The sequence below is a fragment of the Lepisosteus platostomus genome, chromosome 1 (genome assembly GCF_059453375.1).
Source record: "Lepisosteus platostomus isolate fLepPlt1 chromosome 1, fLepPlt1.hap1, whole genome shotgun sequence".
Taxonomy (NCBI): Eukaryota; Metazoa; Chordata; class Actinopteri; order Semionotiformes; family Lepisosteidae; genus Lepisosteus; species Lepisosteus platostomus.
In genome coordinates, this window is record NC_142611.1 from 67,487,785 (window position 1) to 67,513,604 (window position 25,820).

Sequence of the window (25,820 nt, forward strand, 5' to 3'; positions counted from 1 at the left end):
TCACAGGAGGAGCCACACTGGCATCCTCACTCCTCATGGATTCAGGTGAAATCAGAGGGAGCCGTGTTTAGTGCTCTGGACTTGTTAGTGGAAGGATGTAGGTTCGAATCCCAGGCGAGAGAGCACTGTGGTAACCTTAAACGAGATACTTCACCTGAATCGCTCCCGTAAAACACTCTGCTGCATTCAAATAAATTAGTAGTTGGTAAAAATCACCCACTCCAACTAGTGACCATTCACATCGACTGCAAACCAAAGACCACTGAGGAAAAGGACCGAGGGCAAGTCACCTCCCATTCTGTTCATTCTTTCACAAGCAGGATTTAGGACATTTTCTCAAGTTTGAACACTCTACAAAATCCTTCTGAGCAAAACATAAAAAAAATAATTAACAAAAGCACATTCACAGTTAAATGTCACAGCATGTATAGCTCTTTATTTGAATTTTTAAAACTTTTTTTTCCACTGCTTACAAATACACAGAATCAAATGTACAGGAATTTTAAAGTGGAAACAAAAAATCTGAGACGAACACAAGGGCAATGCCGTAATACTATGAATAATGATAGCACTGATAATATTTCATAGTGACATGCAGCAAGTCAGTGTGGAACACTGCGTCAACAAGTCCAAGACACAAGCTTGGTTAGAGATCCGACTTATTTCAGCAATGTTTTCGTTCTAAGCACTTGTGGGAAAACTGAAATTTAACAGAGCAAAATAAAACGAAACACGAGTCAAGACCTTGAATTCCCAAAAAGAGGTGAAAACCGAGAACAGAAGTCTAGAAAGATTTTACACTGTAAGGGACTGACAACAGGAGTCCCTGACAAGAGGGAGGCCATTGGTTACCAGAGGTATTTTTATTCAGTTTTGCTGCAGCATCCAGCTGCAAAACCATTAATGTAATTCTACAGGTCAAGAGTCACACAGTTTAAGGCATTACATTTGATTATATTCATAATAATGTATGTCCTCATTACCCCCAAAAAATGTTCAATGTTTTAAGAACACATGTATACATTTCTTAAATGTTTTAAATAAAATCAAGAAAAAAAACCTTATTCTATAAAATAACGTTTCTTTATCAAAACCACATCACTGTGGGATGAACAGCAACAGTGAACATCGCACAATGTCAAGTCGTGTATTCTACCAGACTCCAGAGGCCGTCAACCTGATTCACTGTTGCTTGATTTTCCCTATAAGCTAAGACATGCTGACCAATTTCAAAGGTTCAGAAATTCTGATGAGCAATAGTAAAAGCTAACAACGTTATTGAAACAACTTGAGAAGCTCATCGTACAAATTTGGCTCTGCAAAATCCTTTGCTTGCAATCCTAAAATTTAGAACAGGTCCGGGCCTTGAAAGGCACTATACTTGGGCCTACACACCCCCACACAAAATAAAGAGTTATATAATGTGAGCATGAAGCCTTCACACAGGGGGCAGACAGACTGGTAGCTGCTGTCAATATAAGGCTGAAGATATCATGCACAAAGTGGCACTAGGGGGAGCCCTCTAACCACTGTATGGAGTCTCCCCATACAAACCGTAATTTGTAATTTTCTTACATTTTTTTTACAAATATATATTTTCTCTACCATTTAGATTTTCAATAATCTAAATGTAAAGTGCAAAATCCATAACATCTATATACAAACCTATCTGTTAACGAACATGTTTTGCCCAGTTCTAATTTATCTATTCATCTACAAATCTGTTTTTACTTAGGATGTACATGCAGGTGAGCACAATAGGTTGTGTCTCATGGGAAAGTCGGTGAAGTGCTTGAACAGTTGTGAGGGACAGCATCACAGAAAGATGGAGTCTGTGCTCCTGGGAGATGTTGCTTAGGAATTACATATGATTTATATTGAGAGGAAAAAAATGCACCCCTGCTGAAAAATAATTCTCAAATTGTCTTTTAAAAGTACAAAATACATTTTGCATTCAGCCCAAATGTCAGCTGTAGCATGGCCATTTGGTCAAAAGCCAGATTCCTCAGATCAGATCACCAGCTGTCTCTGCACTACCCTAAATGTGTTTTCTATGTCCAGTCATGAGATTTCCACTGGAGGTCACACAGACACCTTAAGATTTGCACTGAGGAGAAAGTAGAGCGAATTATGACACCTGAAGTATCAGATAATTCAGACAGACATTCTGGTTAACCAGCACAGGCATCCCATTTTAACTCCCAAAGGCTATAAAACAGGAGTGCCCAGCTGTAGGAGTAGTGTTTTTCCTTTTGCATTAAAAAATTGTCAAAGAGCTTTATAACCTTGTCTTTTTTTCTGTTAGAATTCCAAACAAAAAATGTCAGTGTTGCATCTTTTTTTCCCCCCACCATTACCACACAGCTGAATGTCACATGAGATTTACAACATCTAAAAATAAAAAAAAATGTGCTTTTACCCTGTAAGTGATTTATTTATAGATTCAACAAGCATTATTGTTGATCAAATGAGCCCCAGTCTGATACACAACTAGGAGAAATTGTTTTGTTTACAACTATAGAGCAAATAGAGGGTTCTAAGTGAGAAACTTGAATTTCATCCTGTGAAAAAGCCAGGACTTTGCTGTTACTGTATGCGCACATAGAGACTGGCCCACTTGAATGTTCTAGCTAGAATCTTAGACAGAAAATTAAAAAGAGATTTAACTAAAACTGTTAATAACTGGAATAAAGCAAGGCAGCGAGATGGCAGGGCACAATACTGATAGGGGAGAGACACAGATGGCCAGCAACTGTTGGGACAACAATGTCAGTATAGCAGGTTTAGCTTTCAGAGAAATGGACTAATGGGTCAGTCTCTTATTTTATCTGCATGTTGCAGGTAGTGTCTTTAAGAACAATTTTCTAGGAATTACACAAGAATTGTTCGTTTTTAAAAAGGTTGAAAAAATAAAGCAAATTTAAAAGTGCAGCCACATGGGTTTGCCTTTATAACCTCACATGCATATGAAATTCTAGATTGGGATGTTCTTCTGTAGCACAGTATTGGAACAATTTTAGACCAATGAGTAAACAGTTCACATTGTGTTTGCTGGTGACCATGAGCCACTGTACTGTAATGTACAGCAGAAAAAAATGAATTTCCAAACTAAAAATGTAGAATTTGTAGAAGAAAAACTGATGGGCAAGAAGATTGATCTGCACTTACTGCAGATTCATATCTCCCATCTGAATAAAAAAAATGAAAATAGCTCAGCCATTCCCAAAATCTTTCCAGGGGTGTACTGAAGCTCCAAACTGAAGACTTCTACACGAAAAATTAAGTTAAGAATGGGCCCCGTATCCCTAAGGTATCACAGTCTGCAATATTCACTTTGCAGGAGATGAGGTAATTACTTAATGTATCTGAAGTAATAAATAGAAACGTATGTGAGAGGTAGTTTGTTTTGGCTAAGACGTTCCACTTTGGGAACCACAATCACCTCGTATCTCTGGGAGGAGCTTCAATCCAATAAGAACTTGTAAATAAGGGAATAGTTTGTGTTGGGCTGGACTCAGATCCTGCTGAAATTTTTTTTGGTGTCTTCATGAGAACTGCATCATGATTGGTTTACATTGTTCTCACATGGACTGTTCAACTTGGATTATTTTAAGGTATGCAAGGAATGAACGCAGCAACACAAATCAATATATAACTTCAGATGGTAATTTTCTACCCTGGAACAGCTAAAAAATCTACTATCTAAGCACTATCTTAAAAATATTTACAGGCAACAGGGCTGGCATCCCTTTGTCTGTCTAGGACAGTGAAAGAGAAAACTCTTTTGGCACTTGTGATACAGTATATAGCAAAGCTTTTAAAATAGTGAATATTTGAGAAGAATTGAAAAGAGAAATGATTCTAAAATAACTATCAATGAAAAATGATTCTAAACTGTATACTAAACTCCTTTTGCACAATAGTCTCTCAGACCCAAAAACACCTCTGCAAGGTTCCTGAGAAGAGCGGTAGTTCAAATTCCCTCACAAAAAACCACAGATGTGCACACTGACACTGCAGGTTGTCTGTTGTGAGAGTCCTGCAGGCATCGCTGAAGAACACCAGGCTGACACAATGTCACGCCAGCACAAAAACAGCAATTGACATTTGGCAATTTCCTCACTTAACATGCACCTTGACAATTGCAACTGCGACTGGAAGAGTGCAGTACCTTGAAATCCCATCACCTTCATGGCTCCAGATTTCAATGTGCAGTCGCAATCTGAAGCCAATGTTTGTGCCGTCCCTTTGCTTAGAGCACGAAAAAATATAGCCAAGAGAACAGCGGGAATGTCCATCAAAGTCATCATGTCAATGCTGATTCCACAGGAGGCTGTGTCTAAGTTTGTTTCCTAATCTTGATGTCTTGCTGCAGCAATGCAAGAAACCTTTAAAATCATTCTCGGGGTGACTGGGACTGGACTTAGGGACACTGTTAAAATCTTTAAAATGATTTTAAAGAAATTGCTTTTCTGCATACTGTTCTGTTCTAGTTTGTTCTTTGTGTGTCCGGACTGTGAGTAACTCTTTTAGTGCACCCCTCACTGTACTGATTGTATTGTATGTATCTTACTATCATTATTGTAGCATTCGTCACACTGTGGCAGTGTTGTCTGTGAAAAGCTGCTGTTGCACTTCAATTTCCCTCACAAGATCAATAAAGTATCTATCTGTTAGAGATGCAAATACCAAACACTCGCTACGGACAAGTAATGGGCATATAAGTGATAACTTGCGTAAGCACATGTAATTATATAAAGAGCAGAGGGGTCAAGTATCAGCAATATCAAATTCAGCGATGCATACAGAAGACCCATAAAACTGCCATGCAGGAAAAACGTTAATTGAACTGGGTTTAAATAATCAAGGAGGTAGTGCAGCACATTCCCACAGAGCAAAGTGATTAAAGAAATTCAGTACCCACTTGAATGCTTCACTAACTGCAGACCTATCCTTTAGTAATGTATTCCAAACAGCTTCCACTGTGTTTAAGGCAAACAGGGTCCTTCTTTTTGGCCCTCACTGTGTTTGACAGTGGATGATGTATGGTACAGCCACATCAGGACACACATTAAGAAGCAGCCTGATCACAAATCAGATACACATTCTGCTGCATTGCAAGGTGCTTGAAAAGCACCAAGTTACAGCACCAGACTTAGCATGTGAACTTGCAAAATCCGGGTCCAAAACATAACTGTCTTCTAGTTTCCATCCCAGTTGAACTTTGGTTTTGCTTAACTGTAGTTTAAGTGCATTTACAGTACAAGCACCTACTGTAAATAGATGCAAGTTACAATTTACTAAAAAAACATTTGACAGGGTTTTGCTCCCTGCTTTAAGAGCTTAAGAAAACCAAAAAAGTCTAATAAAGCCAAACAGTTAATTGTTTAATCTACAGTATTAATTGTTCAATTAAAATCCTGAGCTCAGCTGGAATAAAACCAAAGGACAAAAATAAAGAAACCTTGGGTTTACGGATCTCAAAAGAACATTGATAAAATTATACAATCACTTAAAACTCTTATCTTTTCTAGCTCTGTTGTGCTTTCTGTACTGATCGGCAATACAAAATCAATGCATCAAAACCATGTACAGTATTAAAGGCTATACCCCAACCACCCCCAAATGACATCATTACATGAATCCACCACGTGCATGTGCAACATCTACTTTGATGAATGATGGCTGTTATGAAGATGTAGTAATGTGTCAATATCAGGAACACTCCAATAAATAATGTGCTAGGTTACTTCGAGCAGCAAGAACCGTCTAAACTGGGGATGACACAGGGTTTTGAAATATCAGCAATCTGATCCCATCTCAGTCTACTAGCAGAATTGCTTTGAGGTGAAACTGTGATGAGGGTAACAGTGTGTGGGACTGAACTGTATGTAGGGTTCCCATACAGCTTTCAATGCAAACGGAGAGCTAGGGATCATTCTGGCTAGGGATGGTGATGGAACTTTTTTTGCTGCTATTCTTTTGGCTTTAGCTTCCTAATATTTTGTCCAGCAACTACATACATATAAAAGATAAGAAATCAAAAAGTTATTGTAAACAAAAAAAACAGAACTACTGAATGTAACTCAATGTTTGATAAGGGAAATATTTGGAAAACTTGGCTATCTTTATCAAAGCTGATATTTCTAAAACGCAGCAGGTGACACAGTGACACAGCAGTTCGCATTTCTGCCTCACAGTATCATGGTCCTTATTTTAGTTTAAACCTCCGGTAACCGGTGTGGTGAGCTTGCATTTCTTCTCCAGAGTTCATGCACATTTTCCTCATGTGCTCTCGTTTCCTCCTTCAGCGAAAGACATGCCACATAGCTTTGGTTCATTTCAACTGTCCATTTCTACAGGACCTTGTGATGTCTGGTCCTATCAAGGTCAACAGCAGAGTCCTCAGTCAGCCTTGAACCCAGTTCTTCCAGGATAGGCTCTGGCATTCTGACGTGTTCACCCGGAAAAGTGGGGAATAGATCATTGGAATTGTAGCTGGTCATGTACCACTGCTGTTAGACTTGCTGCAACGTGCTCGCTTGACTGTTTCAGCTGTCTATGGCTTTCACTTACGAGCAGCATTGTCTTCTAATGTAAAAACACACATCCTGACCACATTTTAAGTCTCCCTCCCTGCAGCCCCCCCAATTCCAAGTTATATCACACAACAAAGGCGTCCCATACACAAAAATAAAGTACTAGGCAAAGCATAGTGTTATTAAAAAATAAACATTTGCATATTTTTGGAAACTTGTTTTAAATTATCTTTGCATTTACCTGTTGATTTTTAAACACACAGAATAGTATTTACAATTTCTGACCACCAGGGGGCAGTCAAATACAAAGAACAATCAGACAATGATCTCTTTACCCCTTCAACAAGTAACTACTAAGTCTTTAAGCATTAAATGTATTACCCAGTATGGAGGTGTGGAATAGTGAAAACTTCACTGTGGTCACCTCAGCACTTAAGATAATGTATCATCTGAACGTACTGACTGTATCATATAGACAGGGCAGTGTAATTTCTCAAAAGCATAACAGCCCGAAATGATTTAAGCTTTTAACTGATCTTGTGCGATTTGTGGCAGATAAAGATGGGAGACTGGGAACAAAGAACATTTTTCCTACAAAGAATGTTTTTTTTTTAAACTGATGCCGAGAAGGGTGATAATGGCACTTAAGGACAGGCGAGGGCTTCGAACATGGAACCGAGATCAAAAAAACAAGACCTACAAATAGACACTTTCTGTATCCTGAACTTTACAGAAGTGGTTATTTCAGATATTTATAAACAAACATTAAAAACAGAAGGCAGCTTACGTTTTAGGTGTATTTATAGAAAGCTATGTATATGTGTGTACAAAAATGACAGCATGTCTATGCACAAAGAAAGCAAGCATTTCACAATAGTATATACATGCTTATGCAAATGTGCACACATATACATACTGTAGATACACACATCCTTGCAAACAATATGTGATAAATTAATTCACTTTGACATAAACCAATCTTTTTTTTTTAAATATATCTATGTAGAATACTGTATCTTCTAATTCCCTTTTGGACTCGAAACGAGAGGAGGTACCTCATCAGGATTCAGCAGCCATCTATCTAATCCTGCTCTGCACTGGCTAGGACACCTCGCTGCCAAACACCTCCAGCACCAGGGGCGTGAGCTGCGTGCTGTGCTCTGGCTGGAAGGACAGGCAGCGGTACTGCTTGGAATGCTCTTCATTCAGGCTACGCAGGTCCGCCAGCTTCTGGATCATCTTGGCATAGAGCAGCCGGCTACGGCGATGCACACGGATATAATCCTGCAGGATCTCCGACAGCTTGTCCTGGAGGGCCTCGATCCGTGCGTGGTCCTGGACGCCTGGCCGGTCTGAAAAACACGCACACAGCGTCTGGGATCCAGTACCTGCAACACTTACGACAAACCCCCTTGCCCTGGGTCTTCCAGCATTTTTCCCCAAAGTGCCAAAGCAGGAAGCTTCAAAATTATCTCCACAGGCATGAGTGTAAGAAATTGAAAAGGAAAAAAAAAAGTTTGTATAGCCTCCTCTTGCTCCTAACCTTACTTATACTCTAGTTTGCCTTAGAGATGCTACTTCAGCCTCAGTTTTTTTGCAGCTGCTAACCTATATTATACCTCTATCCTTCAAACTGTTACAGCATATACTCTGAGGGTTTGGGACAGCCTGAAACAAATAGCACACAGCAATACCCGAACCATGTGGTGCAGTATGAGACACTGCTGAACTTACATGCCAAAAGCACAAAGCATAAGGGGCTTGTCACAGTCTGACCTATCTCGTGAGAGCACCCAATACTAGGTGTGACTTGAAAGGGCTAATAAGCTCATTTAAGGGGACACTAGAGTGCTCTAGTACCAACTCTCCTCTGGTCATTTTTTCTGTAGCTGAAGGTCAAACAAATCTGGAAGGACACGCAAAAGTGCATCTATGCAAGCATTCACAACCAATCACACATAAGGGTGAACCAAGTTCGATCCAGGGGAAGAAGCCACAACTACTGACAGATATACAGAGATAGAGACAAACAGGAGAACTCAAAGAGGAAAAAGCCAATATCCACACCTACCTCCAGCAACAGCCTGTAAACTCAACATCATTTATTTTAACCAAAATACAAAGAAAGGAAAAAGATAAACCTCCGCTACAATACCGCTGGTTTAAAGCACATTCTGTCTTTCTGTGCACTTTGTTCTGCACAATGTTAAGCATCATGATTAAAATACTTTATGAAGTATTCTGACACACAACGAACAAAAATGGTCTTGGGGCTTAATATTAATGCTGCGAACATGAATGCAAGATCAGCTGAACACTTCAGAGGAGGCACACAGACAGACTCTTACCTGGGGATAGCAGACAGATGGCCATCAGCAGCACATGCTCCTCTTCATCTAGATTGAGTTTCTTGAGGTTCACCTGGAACTTCACCAGTGGCTCCAGGAGCTCCATTGTGTGTCCAGCTGGTGGACAGAGGGTAGCAAGATGGAAATAAATTGTCAATGAACTGAGGCAGCACACAATCAATGAACCCAAGAGGGTGAGTTAACAAAAGATGTTCTACTTACAGACTGTGATAAATTGAAGGCATAATAAACTCCAAATGAATTCACACCCTTCACATACATCAAGAGATTTGAACATGGAGTACACATGGAGGTGATAATGTATGAAAAGGAGTACTGAAAACATGAATAGCATAACTGCAAAACATACATTTCTAAACAATGATCAGATTTTATTTATACCCATTTCTACAACAGAGACTGTTAAAAAGGCAATATGATATGCCTCTTCAGGGTTATCAAACCCAAAGGAGGGCTTACAAAATCGTAACTTCTTTTAGCTTAATTTGTGTTGGAGTAAACTAAGAATTAGCACAGAAACAACTATTTTAATACTGGCACAAACTAAGAAAGAAACTAAGATAGAACCAACCATTATAATGCTTATACAGTAATTGTGTGTAGCTGGTATGTAGAGCTTGGAACTGGGGAATCCCCAGTGTGGGCAGTCTTAAGACCAGTCTGCCCCTTACCCCTTGTGACATCATTGATGCAGTACTTGAAATCTGGGCTGCCACAGGTCCAGGACATGTCTTCCAAGTTGAAGGACTGGTTGGAGCGCAGCATGATGATCTCAATGGCACTGGACTTCAGTAAAGCTATCTGGTCATCCGCAGTCAGGTCTCTGAAAATTGTGCATAAAGAAAATCCAGTCACACCCCGATGTCCAATACTTCAACACACCTTGTCACCATCAGTGACAACCTAACAGCAGCTTGGAAGAAGAGACAACAGAAAGGAAAGGAAGAATGCCCCAGGCTCCATTTTTACAAATAAATATAGATCATGTTTGAACAAAAGAAGTTAAGCTAAGTTTAAGTAACACTTGCCATCTAGTTTTCCTTCTTTCTATGAAGCAGAGGTCACAAACCTTCCAAAAACCAGAGCACAGGAGGCATCCTGATTTCGACAGATGCATGGCAAATAATCGAGTTGCAGCCAATTGTTGAAATGCTTATCTGAGTGTTGCTGCATTGTTAATCAACTAAATACTGACAGTCTTGGGAAAAAAAACAAAAGTGGGCACCTCTAAGAGCATTAATATTTAACTCACATTACAGACATTAAATTAAATTTTATGTGCTTGAGAATGAAAATCCCCTTTAACTTGATATTTCACCAGTAATTTTAGAAATCCCAGACTGATTTCAAAACACGATTCACATGTAATCGATTCACATTGCAAGAAATTACCAAAATTTAAATGAGAAAAATTTAAGAGAAAACTTCGGTGCAGTGATGGACAATGCTACACGGAACTCCTGATCCACACTGTTTAAAAACATTCTCTTCCGAGTACATGGCACAATTCCAAGAGCCTGTCATGGTCCACAGTGTGGGAAGCACTGCTCCTTCTGGAATGTCTCTCCAGAGAATGTAGTAATCTATACACTGCAAATACCCCCCATGGCTGAACGTGAACAACATCACAATACGTAGAGGCATGCCAGAAACGTTAAAGCTTTCAGGTTCAATTCAAGTGATGACAGAAGACTATGGTAAGACAACCAAGGAGGGAAACTTCTATTCCCTATCCTCATCATTTTTAGGACAATGGCGTGGCTGAATGATAACAGGTCTTTATTTGTAACAAACCTACAATTTAGTAAGAACAGTCCCACTCTGCCATTTCGGAAAGAAAAAACAGATCATGGATCTAAAATTAAAATTATTTTAATATAAATTACGTATGTGAACACATTTAAAACAAAATGAATTGCTAATTGCTTTCATAAAGCATAGTCAACAAAAGAAAAAACATTTTGGAATTTAAAACATGCATCTAAAGACATCCACAGCTAAATGCCGTTTATTGCAACCAGTGAGTATTGTTGGCATCTTTTATCATTTCATCGGTTATGTAATTTCCCTTTAATGTAAATTTCAGCTTGCACTTTTGGGTGAAAATTTCTTTTCCCACAAATGCCCATTCCACCAACATCAGCTTGTCTGAAAATAATGATCAGGGGAAATGGGAAAGAAGTATACCTAAGGAATAAGCATGAATGCAGAACTGACAGATACCACCTTTCCTTCTTTGGTAAATCACTGGTTGTAATCAGTACACATTAGGACAGGTAAGTTCTTCTGGCATGGTAGAAAGGGCCTGCAGCAGTTTACTGAGAAATGCTGCTTGACACAGAGGACAGGCTGTGGCCTGTAAAAAAAGCAGCTCAGTAGGTATCGTGATAATCCAGTTCAACACTGCTTAAAAAGTATGCAAGATAGTTCCGATATTTCTCCCTTCCTTCCTGACCAACATGGTGAAATAATGAGAAGTGAGGCTCTCACCTTCTCCTTGTCTGTTTTGCAAAAAAATAAGAAATCAATTTAGACATCAAAGCAGTATTTTGGAACCACCCTCCGAAAACACCAACATTGGCTTGTGTACCTGAACCCAGGGATCATCTTGGCAAACCCAATGACCTTCTGGATGCTGTAGCTGACCAGATCAGCCAGGTGGGGCAGCATGGAGAGTCCGGTGGGGTCCTTCTGGGGTTCTGGGCTGTTTCCCTGATACATTGCCAACAGGTTGCTGAAGTTCATCAGCTTCATGTCCACCGACTCTGTCGGCACAATACATTTTTATAGGTTAGGTGACAACACAGTATAATGAAAATCATGATGATTTGAAAACTGACGATGACATATGGTCACTTAGTAAACGTACAGCTTAGACAATGAGGAACATGTGGCCATGGAGAATAGCATTATCCACCAGAGGGCAAAAACACCACTGCTATCCAACAAAGATTGAACAGCATCTTCACAGGTTATATCATCAGCATATCTGCTACTGTAGCGCCCTCTAGGGTGCACAGTCATTGTCAACATGTTCTCCATAGTCTCATCTACAGTATACGTGCAAAAAGCAACCAAAGTTATTTGCACCCACTATGCACATAATGAACTGGGTGAACCATGTACCTCTTTAACAGTATTTGTGATCATTAGGCCACTGCAGAATCACACACAAATATATTGAAGCCCAGGCTGATTAAATGTACCGGGTTTACTTAAATTCTCAGCCTCCGCTCTACTCATTAGTTCATATGACCCAACCCTCAATCAGTGTCACGGAAGCGCTATGTTTCTTTGGCTGGTGCCAGAAATGATAAAGACACAGGCTAATTAATTAGCGGTGAGTGGGAGTCAACATTTTCTGGTTTTGACAATTTATATTTTGACCTGTTGTAATGAGAAAGCTTTTAAATTCAGGTGTTACTTGGTTCATGCTCAGTTTTAATCTTCGCTTCCTGCAATGTTTGTTAAAGCAACAGTCACACTTCAGCACAGATTGAAACCATGCTGAAAAGGACAAGAGGGACCATGGCATAAGGCACATGCTGAAAAACAGGAATGTAGATAAATCTGATTCTATGAGTAGGGTCCATTCCTGCATATAACAGAGAGGGACTGTTTGTCAAGTGCTTAAATTTCCTACTTAGGAAACCCTGCTGCGACATCCAAGATTCAGCATAAGAAGAATTGTTAACAAAAACATCTTTGTGGCACAGATACTGTAATATGTATTTCTTGATGTGAAAATGCAACAGATTTATAGTTTTCTTCTTAGACTTTATGCAGCAAAAATAGACCAGAAGCAAACTTGCTGTGAATGGCCACGCTCCGCTACGATCGTGCTGACGGGGGAATGTAAAATGATGCAGAATAACTACTTGATCGAGAACACAAAGCAGTGCAGCTAGGCAACTAGGCACCCTTGGCACTTCTTTTCTGTGCTTTTGCTCCATTTAATCCAATTAATACTTTCAAGAAAGAACTGACCCCCACTTAACTGACTATTTCTGTGCAGTGGGAAACTCATTTACCACGATCAGATCTGTAAAACATCTTGTAAGAGAATGGATGTCACAAAGATGTCATTGTTGCAGTACCTACTGAAGTAGTGTCCAGAATATAGTGAAACATGTACTGCAGGACCCCCAACTGCACAGGGGTCTCATGTTTACAAAGGCTGCAGGTAACTAGCTCTTGGCTCACCTGGTGATTGGCTAAAGGAGTCGGAGGAGGCATCAGAAAGGTTGCTGAGGGAGTTAAGGGATGCGGCTCGGCTAGCGCTACGCGTCACAGGTCCCTCCCTTACTGGAGGCTGAAAGATCGCAGAACACCACTCGTCACTTCTGGCTGCCTCAAACACACTGATGAGAACATAATCCATGACTAGCACTGCACAGCAAACGGCCAAGATCAAAAAGAAAAAGTCATTTTACATAAAAGGAAATGAAGATGCACATCTTAAATGCCAGGCTTGCTTTTCATACACAAGTTTGCTCACTGTGCACGTTTGGGTCCAACTAATTTATTTAAGTCTATAGTGTTTGTGGGAGATGTATTGCTTTTCTTGCAGAATGCTTCTGGGAGAGATGAGAAAGGGCAGAGACCTATGCATGCCTGGGAGATCAAGCACATCTCTGCAAACGCGTGCAAGAATATGTAATGAGCATGTGTGTGGACGTGTTCCTTGGGGCAGACAGCAGTAGGAGGTGTGCTGACCCGAAATTGCTTAAAGTCGGAGTAGGAGTCGTCATAGGTCTTGCGGTGGGCCTCCACGAGCATGGAGATGACCCTGCTCTGCTCCTCACTGAGCCGCGGCCGTGACGCCTCCCGCAGGGCCTCTTCCTCCTTCCGTTTCATGATCAGGTCCTTCTTCCTCTGCACCTCCTCGTCTGTCAGGATGACTGCCATGGACAAACACATGGAGAGTCACAACACCACAACCCGGGCTTCGGCTTTGATGTTACAACTCCTGGGTGGGAAAAACTGCCTCGCCTGCACCTTAAACATCGATTAGTAGCCTTCATCTTTTGATATGCTGCAAGCTCCGCTGTGCCTGGTAGGGCACTGAGCACTGATTAAGGGAGCAGAGCATTACCTACTTATGTTACCTGAAACCTGTAGGTGTCTGGTGAACTTGTGATATCTGGACTACATGGCTTGACTTGCTATCTGAGCAAACACCTTGCCTGGTTATGCCAAAGAGGAGTTTCACAGCATTTGATTTCATTTTCCTGCGACTGTGGCTGGAAGGTTGCCGGTTCAAATCCTGCAGCTGGCAGAGGAATCCTACTCCATTGGGCCCCTGAGCAAGGCCCTTAACCCCAACTGCTCCAGGGGCGACGTATAAATGGCTGATTCTGCGCTCTGACCCCAAGCTTCTCTCTCCTATGTGTGCCTGTGTGTCTCATAAAGAGCAAGCTTGGGTATGCGAAAATAAATTCCTAATGCAAGAAATTGTATATGGCTAATAAAGTGATCTTATCTTATCTTAAAAGAGGGGTGGGGCCTTGGGGTTCCTTTCAGCTATATAAACTGTGACCTATGCAACTTCACAGTACCAGCAGGATTGTGTGACTCCAGTAAGCAACACCCCTCCACTGACAAGGTGATAGATGTCCATTGCGGAGATGGGCAATTATATAATAAAAATAGATTACGTTTTTTTAAAAAGCTCACTTTTATGGTCACTTCATCAGTGCACCCCTTCAGCCAAAATCTCCCCAGTTGATTCAGCGAATCTGACAACTGGATACTTCAACAAATAATGCCCTACAGAACACCACTATTAGGAGAAAACCTATTTGGGCTTGAAATGTAGGTCACCTCGATACCATGAAAAAAGACTGTCTGGAATAAACTATACAGAAATGTTATTAAAAGTGGACTTTACAGGACCTCTTCAGAAATAACTGAATGAGCTTTCAACACTTAAATAAGTAAAGGAGACTAAATGGTCTCCTCACATGTGTAGCCTGCTATTTTTTCCAGCAGCATCCTACTCTCATATTCTCCAGTTTTCAAAGAAATTGTAAACATACAAAATGTCAAAATGCACAGGTACTTTCTATTAGAGACAATTTATGCGACCTAAGGTAATATACAAAGTGCATAGCTCACAATTTTAGGTTAACAGATAAAGTATGAACTCCACTCCATTCAGGAAAAACATTAAACCGTATGAGTGTACAAAAGATTTAGACTGGTTTTCTTTTTGCAAAATGAAAGCACTCAAAACACAAAAAAGTGTAACATTAGTAAATGGCAACATTGTCATGTGCTAAAAAATACTGACTACCTTAAATAAAAATGTAATATCTCGAATCATGATGAAATCAATACCTTGTCCCAACTAAGCATAATGAAATTACAGTGAATGAGTCACTCTTCGGAATTTATAATAGCTCCAAAGCTGCTTCGAAGAGCTCTTTTTAAGCAACCAGCACAGCAGCCGAGCAGTGGTGTCAGGCAGCCCTATTCCCTGATAACACTGTCGTCCTAGAGACTGGGGGAAGGCACGGGTCACCACAGTCTGTTCTTGGGCTGGCTGTCTGTTTCCTGGAACAGACTGGGATTGGAATAAAACATCTGTTGTATTATTGCTCTTTTCACACAAATTAAAATATAAAATGCTACCCAAATTATAACAAATCCTGAAAAGTATACATTTATTGACAATTGAAACTGAATGATTAAGAAAAGAAGGTTTTTAAATCCTATTAAAAGACCAGAGTAGATCACATACACAGGAAAACACGGTAGTGCCAAAGATCAGCACAAATGTAATATGAATGGGGCAATATAAATTACCAGTTTGCATCTCTGAAGTCAAATGCCATGTAATACACTGATTGTCACCAAACCTGATCCTGAAGAGCCACATCCAAAAGGCCAGTCACCATTAACTCAATCTGATTTATTTTTAATAAAAACTTCGTCTAAACACCGTTGCACTGCAGAAAACTTGAGGTGCATCCTCCCCTAACACTAGCTTTTCTTAGCATTACGATGAGGAAAGGATGAGATCTTTCAGCACCCAAGACAACTAAACAGTAAGGAAAAACCCTTCCCCAGAATACTAAAAAGCACATTTCAAGTTAAAAGTGCATCTCGAGTGGAGGTATGATTAAGTAATAAGCATTAAAGCACATCTCCACATTTTAAGTACCATACAGAGAAAATCAAAAGGGATTACAATTTTAAATTGTAGACAACCTCTTAGCACTTCCAGAGGCAGAGCGACAAACTTCAAGACAAGCGCAGAAACAGAGCTGGCTCCCCTGGGTTATGTGGGCCACATGCCGCCCTGCATGGGTGGAGTTCAGCAGAACCGAGCAGCGTAGGCTGAGGCACACACTGGCACAAGTAAACACTCATTAATCAAATCTGCCCATACAGGTCTGTCAGGACTTGCATCGCATCGGGCCTCACTCCCACGGTCAATGATCACCACAGTTACACGGCTCTCTCACTGGCATTGAGCCACCCTTACCCAAGGTATAATACTTATTTTCTTTCCTCATTACTACTGAAGGCCTACTGCTACATGAGCACAAAGTGCTGTCTGACACACTACCGGGGCCCGTGGGCACAACAGGAGGATGGTCTCGAGGTCATGACTGCCAGCCACCTACTGTAAGTTAGAGCAACTGACCTTCTGTTTCAAGACTCAGGGTCAACTAAAAGCTCCTCTAAACAAGAAAAAACACCCTAGAGTCCCTGTTGGGTTTTAGAGGGCCATGAGTCACATTTTCTGACATGCCATTTCATCACTCCGTGGAAAAAAAATGGGTTCTTTTTATTTTTCCTAAGCTTCCATTTTTAATTAGATTTTCAATATAAAAAGAATCCCAGTCAAGTTAACACCATTGTGAAACATGAGTGTCAAGAGAACAATACCACTGGAGCATCCAGCACCGAACAGTGATGCACACTCGAGGCCGTGACCAGTGCTGGGGGGAGGGGCAAAAGCCCGAGAACATGCCACCCCAAGAGAGGCATCTACCTTGTCAAGACTCTCGCTCAACAGGCAGTGTTTCTCATGGGAAAAGGAATGCTTGGTTTCAATGTTTTTGCTTTTCTGTTGAGGGCCCTGGTTAAGAGCAATGACTTTTAAAAGAGCAGCTCTGGATCCCCAATAACGGCTGCTGTGGAGGGGCGCGGCTGGGGTACTCACACTCCTTCATCATGCCGATCTCCACGCAGCGCTTCAGGCGGCAGGCCTGGCAGTGCCGCCGGTTGTCCTTGGTTATGGTGCAGCTGCCGTTGAAGGGGCAGGTGAAGGTGGCTTTGCGCTTCATACTACGCCTGGGGAATGAAGACAATCTCAGCAAGTGCCATGGATTCAAAGTTCATCTCTTAAACCGATTCTAGATGGATCAAATCGCCTCTTCTTTTTTATAACCCTTCCTATGTTCTTGTGAACTGAAATGTACGTATCAGAGCTGGATTTAAAAAGGCTTCCTGCACAGTGTGTTCTAAAAGATAATCGCTGCATTGAGACCCTCATTGTGCAATAAACCTCCTGTGTAGGATAACCAGTCTATTTATAACACCCTGAGTAAAGGTAATGAATACATGCTAGGATGTTCATATTAATATTATGTAGCCAGACATAGCAACAGGCATTTATGATATAAAACAAATGACCAACTACAGGCAAATGAGACAAAAAAGAGAGGCTATAAAGAGAAAGGAATCATTAATACTACTAGTATATTGTATATCAGGGACAGATCAGCTGGGACTGCCACACTGAAAGCACTGTAAAGAAGGAAACAATGGGGACAAAAAAATAAATCCCCTAATATAGACCAGGGGACTGTAAAGCAAACTGCTGAAAAGACGGAACAGCAGCTAATCACAGGTATTGCAACAGTGAAACTCAGTCTTGTACAAAAATGATCTTAGAATTTTGTAGCAGATGAGTGGAATTTCCAGAACTATGAAAAAAAGGGTTCTTTCTAAGAAACGAATTTGAAAAGCAAACAAAGCCCATGCATTTCATCAGGGAACATCAGCCACCGGTAACAAACAGAGCCTTTTCACACGCACTTGGTCCATCTTCATTCATGACTGCTGTGGCCCAGCAGACTCTGGGAATGAACTCTGGCACATTGCACAACCACGCTACAATTCAAAGAAATTGTGGGGGGAGGAATGGGTATACTGTAGAATGTGGTAAACAGCTCCACAGTTCACAAACTAGAGGAAATGCACAGCCAAACAGGTCTGACTGAGGGACAAAGGTTATCAGGAACTGAACACAAATACAAGCTTCACCTTCTCTCTCCTTCATGGCCACCTTTATGAAGTGCCGATCACATCTCAAGAATATTTTTGGGATTTAAAAAAAGAAAAACTACCATCATAGAAACATAATTCATAAACTTTACATAAAACATAAAACGGAGTTCCCACTGAATAAATCACCTGTGAAGCTCTGAACTACCATTCAGCTCAGAACTACCTGGTTGTGGAAAGAAATAGTACTTCTAGTTTTAAAAAGCTTGCATGAACAGAAAAATAATCTTTAATACCTTTGCTTATTTATCAGGATCCACAAATGATTTAATCAGATGTAGTGGCTTTCCAAACATTTGAATTCTGGAGGGCAATTTCAAACAACTAATGAACGTAAAAATGCACTGGTTATTATGTAGGTGAAAAATGCGTGCTACCCACGAAAAGATCAAATGCACAGTGGGGCATGACCGTTTGTTCAACAGTCGAGCAAACAAAGCAAAAAGCTTTTTAAGTGCAGTCCATATTGTCACATACAGTATACAGACTGGTACTCTGTTGGAGTCTCATTTACTTCATTTGCACATACAGTAGTTTTTCTGAAGGACTCCCCCCGAGCACTTCTTCTCATACCTGAAGAAGCCCTTGCATCCCTCACAGGTCATGGCGTTGAAGTGGAAGCCAGTGGCCTTGTCTCCACAGACCCCGCAGATCCTCGGCACATTGCGGTCAAACTCATCCGCCGAGCCCATGACCGAGGTGCTCACTGCCATTGATTCCATGACTGCCAAGAGAGGAGACGCAGGGAGGCTGAGTGAAGAGGCCTGGCTTCATTTCGTTACAGGACAGCAATGATACTAAACGGCAGAAGGGAAAGAGAAACTGAACCCAGATCACCAGCACTGCAGGCAAGATCGTTAACTCACTAACAAAAGGAAGAGCTGATTGGCAAGGAGATCATTAGCTGCTGTGTGCATTCCAGGAACTGTCCTAGCGGGTTTGCTTGTTAGAACTTCGTCAAAAACAAAGATGTGTAGTGATTGAGCAAAAACGGGCCTATAACCCATGTCATACTATGCGTGAGACTTCCACTGTGAGCTATGTTAATGTGCAAGAAACTAAGTTTCGAGAAAAAAACACCAATACAAACCATTAACAACTGAGACAAATTAAATTAGATATGTCTGAATCACTGTTTTCTTTATAGATTTTGAATGATGAAACCCTTAAAAAATTGGCTGTTGTCATAGACTGGGGTCTAACTGCTGAATTTCACCAATGTGAAAACAGGTTAGGCAATAACACCATGTACAGAGAGGTACATAACATAATTAATAGTAACAAACCATGCTTTCAGAAAACTGCATCATTTCCAAAGTCCTAAAGCTCATTTTATACACTCTTCATTTCCTCATCAGCTTGAGACTTTTTAATTCTGTCAGCTAACACAAAAGAATTGTTTAGGTATTAAACTATTTCAAGTAAATTCAGAACACTGGTATGATGAGGCCTTAAAACTACTGTTCATGTATGAAATTCCAGTGTTTGATTTTGAAAGCTGAAGGGCCTCTGTGACCATGTGCACTCCAGGCCCATTAAGCTTTCCCCATTGACCTTACCTTTAAACAATCAGGGAGAGTTATCAAAGAAACAATTTCAGTTCAATCAAATATTTCAAAAGCATTGGAGCAGGAGGATGAAGAGCGGCAGGGACCCGCTAGCAGAAAACCCAATGAGAATTAGGAAAGAAAAATACAGTAATTAATCATTTACATTATTATTCAGCTGTAACAGTCAATCAGTCATACTGTAATCAGCACTTGTTTTGTGCTAAGACTAAAAAAATCAATAATATCATTTGCATTTAACTAACTCTGAACATTTTTCCATTTGCTATTATAAGTGAGCCAGTCATTAACAGCTGTGAGTGCTGTCACTGTTCAATATGCTGAGCCACTGCCAAATGAGGAAAAATGTTGAAATGCCACACACTGGTTTCTGCCTCCCAGTGCATGCTTGGGTTAGCTGCTTTTTTTATGCCACCGTGCACCTTGCCTGTAGTGTTTACTCTTACCTGACACCCAGCATCCCCCTGTACTACAACAAACAGGAGCAGAACACTCCCAGCCCAACCTGACCTCCGTGTCAAGTTCCATATAAAACCACGTTACACCTTCCTTCCCAAGTTCAACTATGGTTTTTAAGAGACTGTAGTAAAGCAAGAATGAGCAACCCAGTCCTCAAGGGCCCTCAGATTTGCATTATGCAATGGATTGGAGTTATTTTACTGTATTCATTTTATGGTCAAATCCTGGTTGTCACTCTTAAGTTATTTGGCTGACAAACATTTGTACCCATTTATACTGTATAGTCAGGCACTGTACTGCAGCAATCTGAAAAAAGCACCTTGCTCAAAAGTTTTAACAGTAATTCCCACAGAGTTACAGATAAACCCCCAGAGCCCCAACTCCTACTTGGCCCAAGCTGAGTCGGTAACTGAAAAGCACCTGCAAAACCTTCAGGATCCTGGGTCTGCAAGGATTGGAGCAGCCCAAACATGACAGAGAAATTAAATTTTGGTGCACAGTTAAGACCAATATTCGCAAGTACAAAAAATGACTGACTTCCTTTAGTCACAATACTCAATAATAAAGCTCATTCACAGCATGAAGGTGGACTGAAATGAATAAGGCACACCCAAAGCTTTTTGACACACCAGAGATATTCTTGGGTTTTGAACTTTGGCCTCCTCTGGAATTGACTTCTGCACAACACTCTGAACATTTCAAGCTCGCCTCCCCTTGCAAAACTAGGCTTGTTAATTGACATAGAAATCACAAAGTCAATCTGTGGACCTGGAATTTTCCACAGAACCCTCAGCTATATAGTAGTAATGTACTGAGCAGACTCCAAGGGAGACCAGAGTTTTTGACCAGTGAGGTATACTCTGCTTTGTAAGTATTAGTTTACATTTGCATACATGCATATACAGTATAAACATCTGCCAGGCTTAGACACTGCTGATATTTTGGCTGGCCTTATTGTGGGAGGTGTTTGCTGACGCTGTCTGAACTAAATAAATAAACCTTTAAATCTATTTTGGGATATAATAACCTCCTGTTTGTCTAGTCTGTGCACTCATGTCCAGGTGTCATGGGGGAAAAGACTTTCTCCTGTCTGATGGGTTTCAGCTCACCAAGGAAACAATTTTTTTCACACCATAAGAACCTCGGGAACAGATCAGTACTTTGTCTCCTTCACAACGTACTGTGGCTATTTTTAGGACATCTTTAAAAACACAAGAAATACTGTCTTACTTGCAATTCTCTCTTCTACTTCAGCACCACAAGACCAGACTAGGCCTTGTAAATACTTCTGCTGGTTCAAACCTGTTTTTAAATTCTACAGCTATGGGTCATACAAACTGTTTTAAGGACAGCTACTATACAATGCTTTATACACTGGCAAAATTAATCAAGCAAACAGATATTTTTTTCTATTAACAGACAAATGATACACATACGTACAGTTCAGACCTCACCTACAGCTTTCTGATGATGCCAGCATACTCACAGTGGTACCCGTTCATTGTCAAGTGTCTGTTGGTATCCTCTGAAAGCCCACTGGATTGTCCCTAAGAGACGGGCAAAGAAGCATCATGACTCCACCACTCCGCCACCTGGCCAGGACAAACCAGGAAAGTCATATAGTTTAAAGATCTGTGACAGCGTAGCTGTTCTTGCCCCCACGGTTCCTTGTAATGACATTAGATCAACCTGCAACTTGCTCAACCTGAAACCACAGCAACTCCTTCCTGGCTTCCTTCCCACACTGTAGCCGCAGCACCCTTTTAAACCTGCAGACGTCCACGTTACGTTTGTTCCAAGTTCCCACCACCTCATCACAACTCCCCACATGTGCAAACTGGGACAGCGGTGCATGACTGTTTACCTTCTGGCCATGTTTTCTCTGCCAATAGCCAATGGACAGCAGAAATAAAGGACTTAAACAGAATTGAAAAAACAAAGAGGACGCTTGGGCTATCTTGCTTGGTTTCCAAAAGCTGAGCGATCTGAGGACCTCATCAAACAGATTCTTGAAAGAAAAGCAGGAAATTGCTTCAATAACATGGCTGGGCTAGTTGTTCCAGATTCCCACCAACGTTTGCGTAAAGAACTACCTCATGTTTTCATTTTCTACTCCAGCATTCTCTAGTTTCACTGTTTATTCTGAAGAGCTGGTTGTTTTTAGACAGCCAAGGCACTAAATCCATCCCCTGGACTCTACACCCTCTGTGTCACACAGTGCTTCAAGCCAGAGAGAGCTACACACATTTTCTGATTATCTCTGCACATGGTAAAAAATAATATTCTTCCTTGGAAATGGGATGTTAGTCACCAGCAAGTTCCAGGAGTCTCTTTATAAAGCCACTAAATGCAGCATTTAACGTAAAGAAACTAAATGTTTAGGTCAGTAGACTGAGATCTAGAAGTGTCTCATTTGATTCATTAAGCATAAAAAATGACTGATTTCCTTCAGTCACAACACTCAAACAAATCACCTCAAGCTGAAAGGAACATGAGCCGCTGTGTTTGGGTATATCCAATGCAACTGGACATCACAGCTCAACAAACTCAAACACCCCATAATTTAATCCAGAGCTAGATGTTCTTCTAGGCAATGTCAAATGGGTGCAGCAGAATGAAGGCACTACCAGATTTCAGTGCGTAGACTGAGTTGCAATCTTTCCCCAGAATACTCAGAAAATCCTGTTCCTCCAAGGGGAATTGTACTGGGATGCTCTATTTCTCTCACCTCAGATAAGGCTTCAATTAAACAGGGATTGATTTTCTTAAAGCAGCACCTTAATTTGAAATTCACTCAAATTGGATTACCGTTTACTTCAGCATCTCTTCACTGTTATTCTTCCAAATGCTGCAGAAAATCAGGTTCTCGCTCTATAATACAGCTGGGGTTCAACTGAGCTTTTAGCACTGCAACACAATGACCTAATCCTGCAGTTAAGTTGTTTTTTGACCTTGAGGGCATGATCCCTCCCCAAACCTCCAAAAAGAGCGTTATGTTCGGAAGTAATCCTCCTGTGGTTTGGCCTCCACAGAGCAGGGTGCATCACTGATGGAGGGCTGTGACTGGCCCACGACCAGGACCTTTAACCCCTTTTACAGTGCAAGCTAAAGTCCAACAGAGTCAATGCCCGCAGGCATGGCTACAGGTTCAATGAGCAATGCAAAACTGACAGTCCAATGAGCTGTCAATCATTTACCACTCACTCCCTTTTCAGGAGGTAGGTTATCAATTAGTGGCAAAAAAAGTAAATAAAGCAGCCAAGCTCTTATTTCCCCCAAATCCAGCTATCCTCCGTACCAAATGATAAATGGCAACAGCATACCGAAAAACACTTCATTGCCGAGCAAACCAGTATTTCTGGAAAAACGACTATTTCAGACAGCCAACCAACTGAGAAAAGCAGCTGTCATCCAGTAGCAAGTGTCCTGTCCTACCCTCCACCCTATACAGACATTCCATTACAAAAAAAGGTGTGACTGTGCGATTACTCATGTTTACGTAAAAAGTAAGCAATGTTTTCAGGGTTACAGCTCACTACGGCTTTTTCCTGAAAAAGAAAATGTAATCTGAGCTATGAGGAAGGACTAATCAACAACTGAAAAGAAAGAAATTCAAAACCATTTCAAATGTCCCTTAGGATACAATGAAAAAATAGGCAGACGCACATGAAGTAGGAATATACACTATACATATTGCTTCCTTCAGATCAAAATCACACATGTTATAAATAAGAGAGGTCTGGGCATTTATAAAGATTCTAGGTTCTCATCAAAACATTGAGGTCAAGCTATATAAAAAGCAACTCAAGTGCATGCACTAAATTTAAATCAAGCAAGTACTGCCCAAGCTTTACAAAACATTAGTAAAATATTGTGCTCAGTTTTAGTCATAATATCACAAAAAATATTAAAGACCAAGAAAGTTTAAAGAGAAACAGAATGACTCTTAGGGGATTGTTATGTGACATGTGAGGGAAGCTAAATCACTTTCAGTTAGAAACCAAAGACATTGAGAGGAAATTTGAATCCTAAGGGGCACAGAAAGGTTTTTGAAGTACTCCTTAGAATACTCAGCCTTCCTTCCAAAAATAAAGATGAACTGTACAGTCACCCACTGGTGTGTGTGAATTTATCTCATGGGGTTTTGAGAATCTGCACTCCATTTTCTGTATGCCATTTCACCTTGCATGACACCCAAATTTTGAGAGTCCACAAGGTCAAGAAGAACCTGAGAGCTGCGATGTGTGCTGGCATGACAGTTCCTTTTCCAAGAAGAGGAGAGAGAGGGGTCTGGTCTAGTTCTTTCTCAGTCAGCCTCTGTTGCAAGCAGACATGTATGCAATTTCCATTAATATGGCTCTTAAGCATACGAGAAAGCATGAAGAGTCCAATGTTGCTAAGCAATCTAGATCAGGGGTCTCTAACCTTTTTCCTTGAGGGCCACATTTGCTTTGGAAGAAAGACAAGAGGGCCAGACAATGGGAGGGTGGGTAGACAGGGCAATTTTATGATGGAGGAATACATAAACACCACAATTTACAATTTCTAATAAATTAAATGAAAACCCTTATGTCATATATAGTAATATTCAAATGAAAAAACAGAACTAAAAGAAATACTAACATACTGTATGTGTACAAACTGCGATAATTGGAATTGCTTGTACGACAGAATGTCCTCAAATTCTGGTTCAAACTTTGGTCGCCCCCAGAATCAAACTCTGCTTGAGTTGATCATCAGAGAGTGATGTTCAATATTTAGATGTTACATATTCCAAAATATTTGTTCAGACAAATATGTGGAGGCAAAGACAGAAAATGTTCTTAAAACTCTCTTCAGGCAGTGATTCATAGAAGTTTAACAAATCCTTTTCCTTAAACAGATCCCTATACAAGTCATCTTCAGCAAGGTCAATTACTTTGAGCTGCAACTCAGGCTGAAGATCTTTAACTTCACTTGCAAAAGGGTTCTGGAACAATCTTATGTTCTCTGAGATACTGTCAAAATCTTGAAAACAGTCCTGAAATTGTTGCTTTAAATGTGAAATCACGTTTAAAGTGAACAGAACCAGAAAAGGTTCAGCACATTAATTTCTGTTGCTCAATGAACAAAATTGTTAGCTGCCACCTGTTTTTCAAAAAGAAAAAAATTTTATCTGAAGGATTTTACACCTGAAAATAAATATGAAATGACAGAAATTTTTGCAGTGAAGTTTCACATTCAGTTCACTTACATGTGCTATCAAATCCACAAGAAAGGCGAGCTTCCAAAACCAAACACTCAGAGAGTCAGAGAGGGCGTTAATAGGTTGTTTTCTCAGTCATGAAAATATCGATTTCTGTACGTAATTCAAAAAAGCTCTTTGCACTTTAGCTTTGCTGATCCAGCAAACCTCACAGTGGTATGGAACGTCCAGATATTAACTTTCAATTTCAGATAGGAAGTTTTTAAACCGACGATGATTAAGGGAGGACAATCGTATAAAATTCAGTCTTCACAACTATATCCATTACTTCAGATAATTGTACATTTTTACCGCACAAAGCCTGCTGATGAATGATACAGTGCAGAATAATTGTTTTTTC

General features: G+C 40.6%; 1 protein-coding gene across 9 annotated transcripts in view; it reads right to left on the bottom strand.

Annotated features, from left to right (window-relative positions):
- Window positions 1-414: 414 nt before the first annotated feature.
- Window positions 415-25,820, bottom strand: part of LOC148678548 (vitamin D3 receptor A-like) — an 81,524-nt gene continuing 56,118 nt past the window's right edge. For 3 of the 9 annotated variants that reach the window (XM_088633853.1, XM_088633847.1, XM_088633867.1), the window contains 9 exons: window positions 21,722-21,782; window positions 18,782-18,932; window positions 17,082-17,212; window positions 13,625-13,809; window positions 13,112-13,220; window positions 11,499-11,673; window positions 9,580-9,731; window positions 8,888-9,004; window positions 415-7,891 (listed from right to left, as the gene is read on the bottom strand). In XM_088633853.1, coding sequence (XP_088489979.1) covers window positions 7,641-7,891; window positions 8,888-9,004; window positions 9,580-9,731; window positions 11,499-11,673; window positions 13,112-13,220; window positions 13,625-13,809; window positions 17,082-17,212; window positions 18,782-18,932; window positions 21,722-21,782 — 1,332 coding nt within the window. In that variant the 3' untranslated portion in view covers window positions 415-7,640. Of the gene's footprint in view, window positions 7,892-8,887; window positions 9,005-9,579; window positions 9,732-11,498; window positions 11,674-13,111; window positions 13,221-13,624; window positions 13,810-17,081; window positions 17,213-18,781; window positions 18,933-19,767; window positions 19,788-21,675; window positions 22,337-25,820 lie in introns of those variants that run through there. The other 6 variants (XM_088633891.1, XM_088633876.1, XM_088633862.1 and 3 more) reach the window with 5 other exon arrangements.